Source organism: Myotis lucifugus, unplaced genomic scaffold (assembly GCF_000147115.1).
Source record: "Myotis lucifugus unplaced genomic scaffold, Myoluc2.0 scaffold_58, whole genome shotgun sequence".
Lineage (NCBI taxonomy): Eukaryota > Metazoa > Chordata > Mammalia > Chiroptera > Vespertilionidae > Myotis > Myotis lucifugus.
The window spans coordinates 1,776,070-1,784,321 of NW_005871106.1; the positions used below are offsets into that span (position 1 = coordinate 1,776,070).

General features: G+C 41.5%; 1 protein-coding gene across 1 annotated transcript in view; it reads right to left on the minus strand.

The window, feature by feature from the left end:
* Nucleotides 1-1,187: 1,187 nt before the first annotated feature.
* The window catches only part of AKAIN1 (A-kinase anchor inhibitor 1), a 14,251-nt gene continuing 7,186 nt past the window's right edge, over nt 1,188-8,252 (minus strand). Inside the window, exon 2 of the mRNA XM_023754271.1 lies at nt 1,188-1,730. Coding sequence (XP_023610039.1) covers nt 1,537-1,730 — 194 coding nt within the window. The 3' untranslated portion in view covers nt 1,188-1,536. The remainder of the gene's footprint in view (nt 1,731-8,252) is intronic.

The window sequence follows — 8,252 nt, forward strand, 5'->3', positions numbered from 1 at the left end:
GCCAGATTACTTGCAAACTACAAGCATTGGGGTTTATACTTTATTTATGAATACTCCTAAATAATGTTCCTTAGTACCTTCATTCCTACCATCTACACTGTAGTGCTATCACATCAATGATATGCCTTCAGCTCAACTTAAACTCGTTATTTGATTGTCATGAGTTCTGCTGAAAAGAGTTTATGAATAAACCTTATTTAAATTGTAACCCCTCTGCTTTCTCCCACAGCCATTCTCCTGTGAATTTATTCCAGGTGTGCATTGTGTGAGACAGTCTAGCAGAGATTGCTGTCACTCATGTACACTATCAATAGTATCCCTTATGGAAAATGTTACATTGGAATTTTATAAATATATCTTAATATCAGTCATACTTTATATGTAAATACTTGGCTTTTTTAAAAAACCACTACCAAATATAGCCATTGATACTCTGAAACCAAAAGGTTTTTTACACAGGTAAAATTCTTCCTCTTTTCCCAGGAAATAGAATTCTAAAACTCCAGGAAGATCTGAATTATCCACTTGGGGATGAAGCAGCAGTCATACTGTTGCAATAGAGAGCTTTATTCATATACACACGTGTTAGTCATTCCTGGTGTGCATGATTTTCATTATCTCAAGAAAATGATTCTAACTTATGGATGGGAAAGGGAAGTTCTTATTAGTAAGGAACTAGTGCAAATGCATAGCCTAATGGCAATGCCGCATTTATAGGCCCCAGAAATCCTTTCAAGAGCACTGCACCCAGAGTCAGACCCTAGTGTATGTCCAGGATGAAATCTACAATTCTAGTTGCTATTCATGGGGCTACTAAAGAACTGAGTCAATGACAACTTATGCATATAGATGTAATTGTCTTAATTTTGAAATGAAAAGAAGAGAAATCCATATTTCCAAAGGATTTCTGCACAGAGAGTAAACACAAACTATCAAACAACTGAAACCAAAAGACTGAGATCTTAAAAAGTTTACCTGCTCCTTTTATATTACTTTTTGTAATACTTTAAGCAATAAAACAATAAAAAAAAGTTTACCTGCTCCATATATATATATATATATATAAGATCCTGAAGGACTCAGTCTTAGAATTTGCCTTTGCTCAATTTGACCTTCAGTTCCATATTGATGACCTTCAGTTCCATATTGAAGATTGAAACTATAATGAACACAGAAATTACTCAATATTACAGCAAAAAGGACTATTGGTTAAATTCACAGAAAGAATGCATAAAAGGCAGAAATCAATAGACAGAATTATGTTTTTAAAAATACATTGTGCTGCAAAACGACTTTTGCAATTACAATATCGGGTTTGGCCCCACAATGTTTAAGAGGCACTGCATTGATATAAACAGAATCATCTAACGCACTTTTTCAAAACAGTGCTTCTCAGCCAGGGCTCGTATGAATTCATTCTGCCACTAGGTGCCAATGGCACTTTTGGTTTGCTTTACTGGCAACATGTTGGCGACGCATCCTATACTAAAAGAAAGGCTGAAAGACGAGCATATGACAAGAGCCAAATCCACCGTGTTACTTCTTTTCATGCTTCTTGGTTAATTGCCCCACGCCCAGCTGGAAGCTGCCCCGGTTGTCACCGTCTCTCTCTTCCCTCTGCCGACTCTCCTGGGAGACTTGTCGCACAGCCTGCAGGATGGCATTCTGCACAATCTGTTTGCTGGCATTCTGCAGCCTCACCTCTTCAGGCTCGTTTCCAGTTTTCTCGCCTAGACAAAGATATGAAAGGGAGGTGAAAACAACAAAATCAATTTCAGGAACTGTGACAGGAAGGAGCAGGTAGAAAAGGTGAAAGCGGAGGGGAGACTATAAGAACATACTAGGGTGGCCCAGCTAATTGTGAGGAGCTCTCTGTAGCACATACCACTCTTGCCTCCCTTTCTCCCTTTCCAATAGAATCTGCATTTGTTTGCCCCAGCAATGCGCCCAATTTATATTCTCGCCATCCCAGAATCCTCTGCTGCTAGCAGAGGGTAATGAGTCATAGTCTTGGCCAAGGAAACCCATGGGAAAGTTTTTGGAAAGCGAGAGGCTCATAGCCCCTTTGGCCTTTGGCACCTCCCCTGGATGCAGACATACTGCTTGTAGGTGCTGCAACCATCTAACAATAAGCATGGAGAGGAAAGCCAACGTTCTGGGCATCGTTGGGAGACAAAAGGAGCCAGTTCTGAAGGCATCATTGAGCATCTGCACCAGCCCTGGACCATGTACTTTTGGATGTGTTTACGTGTGAGATAAATAAACCCCTTTTTGTTAAGTCCGCCACTAGTCAGGTTTTATGTTGCTAGCACCCAAAAATATGCCTAATAGATGTGAGCTCACTGGGGCTGATAAATAGCTTGTGACTGAATTCATATTAAACGCAACCCCGATCCTGTAATAGCATCCCAAAGAATGAAGCTATTCATTCATCAGAATCTGTTCTCCATGATCTAGAACAGGGGTGGGCAAACTTTTTCTATAGAGGACCAGATATGGAATATTTGGGGCTGCTGGCCATACCACCTCTCTAAAAACCATTCAACTCTACTACTGTATCATGAGATCAGCTATAGACAATACATCAGTGAATGCATATGGCTTTGTTCCAGTAACTCTTTATTTACAAGAAAAGTAAAAAACTACGTTGCAGATTTGGCCCATGGACCAGGTTGCCAACCCCTGACTTAGAATGGTGGGGATTTTCTAATTAGAAAGGCAAGGCGATATACCCAACATTGACTCTTCCCCTTCTTCCTTAAAATCAAGTCAAAACCTTAATTTTATTTGACCAGCTATATAACTAGGGACAGGTAAGTTCTAACCAATGGGTGGGAGTTTGTTTAGTGAAAATTCTGTAAAAGGTCTTTAAAAGGGAAGAGGCAGATAAAGGCCCTTTACCCTCTCCCTGCCTGCTGCCTGCAGCTCAGACACATGGTTGTCTTTCCAGGGGCTCTGGCTGACCATGAGGGAACCTTTAGAATGGAAGCCATTTTCATGGATTTGGAAGGAAAAAGTTAGAAAGGACCTAAGATTCTAATAACCATATTAAACTATATTAGTTCTTTAACTGCTCACCTCTAGGCCTCTTTTATATCACCTTTTAAAGATATATATATATATATATATATATATATATATATAAAATTTAAGGCAGTGTTATTTTGGATTTTATTTTACTATGCATCAAACTTATTACCAATTCATATATAGCAGAATGATCACGAATCTAACATTTGACTAAAGTGCAATCGTGAAAATGTTAAAGCCCACCTGTTTATATTTATAGTGACAAATAAAATGGGCATCATTCCTTGTTCGAAATCATCTTTTCAGATGTTCCTTCTATTTAAATACTCTGCTACCATGCAAATGTATTTTAAATTGGCAAAGGATGGTTTTCACCAGGATTGATTCATGAACAACAGAATTTATGCACCCATAAGAACATCGCGTAAGAGAATATTGAGTCATTCTAGAAGGCCAGACAGCTCTTATCCCTTTAGACGTATAACTGTCATTTATTCAGCATTTGCATCACTAGCACCCCCTCCTGAGGGATTTACAGACCAATAAACAAGGCAAGATGAATCTATCTAAAAGTAGAAAACAATACTCATTCTCCACCCCCTTCAAAAAAAAAAAACAGGATAAAATCAGCAATCTATACCAAACCTAGCGAAGGAGTCCAGAGCTACGATATATAACAGATTAAATCTGTAAAATCAGCAGAGAAGAATTCTTTAAATATTCTCTGTAGAAAAAGAATGAATAGTAATATTAAGAGACATGAGGTCACAGCAATTAAGAATGTACATTTTAAATACTTTAGAGTTAAGTTTAAATTATTTTTTGTATAAAGAGATTTTTATTGATTTTAGGAAGGGAGAGAGAGAGAGAGAAACATCAATGATGAGAGAGAATCATTGATCAGCTGCCTCCTACATGCCCCACACTGGGAATTGAGCCCACAACCCAGGCACATACCCTGACCGGGAATTCAACCATGACCTCCTGGTTCATAGGTCAACACTCAACCACTGAGCAACACTGTCTGAGCAAGAGTTCAAGCCCTGACCAGTTTGGCTCAGTGGATAGAGCGTCAGCCTGCGGACTGAGGGGTCCCAGGTTCAATTCCGTCAAGGGCATGTACCTTGGTTGCAGGCACATCCCCAGTAGGGGGTGTGCAGGAGGCAGCTGATCAATGTTTCTCTCTCATCGATGTTTCTAACTCTCTATCCCTCTCCCTTCCTCTGTAAACAATCAATAAAATATATATATATTTTAAAAAGAGTTCAAGTTCCTTCTGTCACTTATAGCCATGTGATCTTGAGCAAGTCACCTCGCTCTCTAAGCCTGTTTGCACACCTATAAGAAGGGCAAGCAGTACCTATTAGGATGGTTGCTAGAGAATTAAGTGACATAACAACTGTTCAGCACTTTGTGTAGTTCCTGAGCACTTAGTATCCACCATTGTGTATTGGTTGGGTTACAGATTAGGCTGTTGTAACAGAGAAACAGAACGAGAGCAGCTCACTCCAGGGAGAGATATTTATTGCTCTCTGCATAACAGCTCAGAGGTGCCCCAGTGTGTAGGGGGCTGTGCTCCACCAGGTTATCTAAGGGCTCGACTCCCTTCCATCTTCCTGCTCTGCCATTTCCTACTCTACTGGCCTCAACTGTGTGAGTAGAGCTGGTTAACTAATATGCCATTTGGGGCTGGAAGGGAGCCAAAGAGAAAATGGAAGGCAAGCAATTTCCCTCTAAAGAGTTGTCATAGAAGTTGCAAGCATCACTCGGCTCATTTGCTACTGGGGGAAACTGAGTCATGTGGTGGTCACGTCTAGCCGCATGGGAGGCTAGCCACAGACTGCAATGCCTGTGGCTCAGTGTGGGCCAGTCACCTGGGGCCTGAGAGGCTGGATCAAGACGTAAGAGCTCAGCTCCTTCGGAGGAGGGAACTGCCCCGGCCCCTGTCCTGGGAAGGCACTGCGGGCAGACCACGCATTGTCAGGATTGACGTTGTCCACCATAATAACCGACTGGTGCTCCTATGGCATTCATTTTAAAGGAAAAGGCATTTGCGAACACCCTGGTGGAGACCCTTAATATAAGTACAGTGTGCAAAAGTGCATTACAGCCAACAGAAGGCAGAGCCAGCCACAGAAATCCTGCGTTTTGCCATTTACTTACATGCACTACATTTATTTGAAATTAATAAATGTAGGCCAATTGCCTGGTTTTAAATGATGCAAATGTCCTCCAGCCTAATTAGCATTTACAAGATCGTACTGGTATTTCACAAAAGATGATGGATTGATGTAATTAGCTTTAAACTCTAAATGCCCAATATAAATGCATTGAACTCAAGATTGTGAAGTAACTAAATTTGCCTTCTGTGTCTTTCCACCGCAAATCATTACCCTCCTTCCCGCTCCCAACACCACACATGCAGGCCACCCTGGGGTCATGCTTCCCTGTGACACCAGCCCACCCATAGGGCCAGCCTGCCACAGACTCCCCTGAGCTCCGTGCCCTCTCCCTGCCCTTCCCAGCCTGCTGTATCAGGTGCCATCCTCACCAGCCCAGTGGAAAGGGTCTGAGGAACTCAATTGCAATGTGGTTAATAATTGGTCTTAATTCCCTTATTTATATCATTAAAATTGTGCTGCTATCAACCATAGGAAGATTCTCCTGATAAAAATTTACATTGTTTTTCCCCTAAGAATCTAAGCGCCACTTGCCTCTATTACATTAACCCTATTACATTCCAGTGAGGTGGGTTTTAGAAAAAGTTAGCGTTCCCACTGTGAGGCAGAATCCGATTAGTGATTTTTTTCCCTGGATCACACAGAGAATGTGGCAGAGGTTTTGTCATACGCACTGTCTCTCCCCATTGGGTCACTAAATATGCAAGTGCCTATTAGGGCTCCGCCACCACTGACTGTCCACACTCTCCAACACATGGTGCTGCTGATGGTGACCGCGGAGCATATTTTTATCTTCCCCGCTGATTGCTTGAAACTATAAAGACATATTATCATTCATCAATGACTAGCCTATGGAACGCAGAGAACAAGAACTAATTCTGGTCCCTTAATTAATGGAATGATAGTCTATTTTCCAGCTCTGTAACTACAGGAATTTTTCATGAATTACCAGATGTTAGATCTCATTCATCTACACCGATAGCTAATAAAGCCATCCTGCTTGCCCTGCTGTGTCACTGAGCAAGCTCAAGTGATGTGACTTCCCAGCAACAGAGAGTCACAGCCTCTGAGTCCCAATAAAACTTGAAAAGGAAAAGACAATTATAATCTAAAAATCAAGTTTTGAGTATTTTGGCCAAGAAGAGCAGAGGTAATTTTGAAAAAGAACAACAAATAGGGAGGACCTAATTTAGCAGCTTTCAATACCAGCCATAAAGCTGTAGTGCAGTCACGTACCACTTAACGATGGGAATGTGGTCTGAGAAAAGCATCATCAGGTAATTTCGTCCTTGTGCAAACATTGTGGAGTGACTGACACAAAGCTAGATGGCATGTCCTACTACACACATAGACTATATGGCATAGCCGATCGCTAGAAGTCTGCACCTGTGGTACAGACTAAATCAAGCACAGGAGAAAATGATGCAACAGCCATTGAGAAAAATTTGATAAATCAGGCTACATTAAACTAAGTGTATTGTCATGGAAACACACCACACACACACACACACACACACACACACACACAGTTAAAAGGCTTATCATTTGAGGAAATTGAGGCAGGAGAAATGCTATCTTGGAAATGTTTTAAGAATTTCTTTTCTGGGAGAACCAAGATGGCGGCATAGGTTAACGTCGGAGTTTGCTGCCTCGAACAACCACTTCAAAAATACAACTAAAAGACGGAACGGACATCACCCAGAACCACAGGAAGGCTGGCTGAGGAGAGATTCTACAACTAGAAGAAAAGAGAAATCCATACCGAGACTCAGAGGAGGTGCAGTGCGGAGGTGAAATACTAAGGTGTGGAAGTGCATGTGGAACTGCTCCCTTCGCCCGCCCTGTAGATCCCCTGGGACCCGCCCCGCCCAAGCCCTGCACAGAGGCATTTGCCGGATAGCCTCAGGCAAAGGCTAGATTAGCACCTCCCTAGAGGACAGTAGTTCTCCCACTGCAGACACAGCTGATTCGCACAGCCAGTTGGCCTGGAGGTCAAATCTCTGCTAGTATTACCTACAACAATCAAGGCTTAACTACAACAAGACTGCACACAAAGACCACAAGGGGGTGCACCAAGAAAGCATAAAAAATGCAGAGACAAAAAAACATGACAGAAATGGAGGATATAGAGCTAAAAAACGCACTTTTGAGGGCTTTCAATAATTTGCTAGAAACTGCCGATAAACTTGATGAGAGCCTCAAGAAATCTAATGAGACCCTCGATGTTGTGATAAAGAACCAACTAGAAATTAAGCATTCACGGACTGAAATAAAGAATATTATACAAACACCCAACAGCAGACCAGAGGAGCGCAAGAATCAAGTCAAAGATTTGAAATGCGAAGAAGCAAATAACACCCAAGCAGAAAAGCAAAATTAAAAAAGAATCCGAAAATACGAAGATAGTGTAAGGAGCCTCTGGGACAGTTTCAAACACACCAACATCAGAATTATAGGGGTACCAGAAGATGAGAGACAGCAAGATATTGAAAACCTATTTGAAGAATAATGGCAGAAAACTTCCCCCACCTGGTGAAAGAATGGACTTACAGGTCCAAGAAGCGCAGAGAACCCCAAACAAAAGGAATCCAAAGAGGACCACACCAAGACACATCATAATTAAAATGCCAAGAACAAAAGACAAAGAGAGAATCTTAAAAGCAGCAAGAGAAAGAGACTCAATTACCTACAAGGGAATACCCATACGACTGTCAGCTGATTGCTCAGCAGAGACTTTGCAGGCCAGAAGGGAATGGCAAGAAATATTCAAAGTGATGAATACCAAGAACCTACAACCAAGGATTACTTTATCCAGCAAAGCTATCATTCAGAATTGAAGGTCAGATAAAGAGCTTCACAGATAGGGAGAAGCTAGAGGAGTTCATCACCACTAAACCAGTATTATACGAAATGCTGAGAGGTATCCTTTAAGAAGAGGAAGAGAGAAGAAAAAGGTAAAGATACAGATTATGAGCAGCAGAGCATGCATCTATCAACAAGGTGAGTCTAAGGAGATCAAGGTGAGTAGATAATCTGATGTAC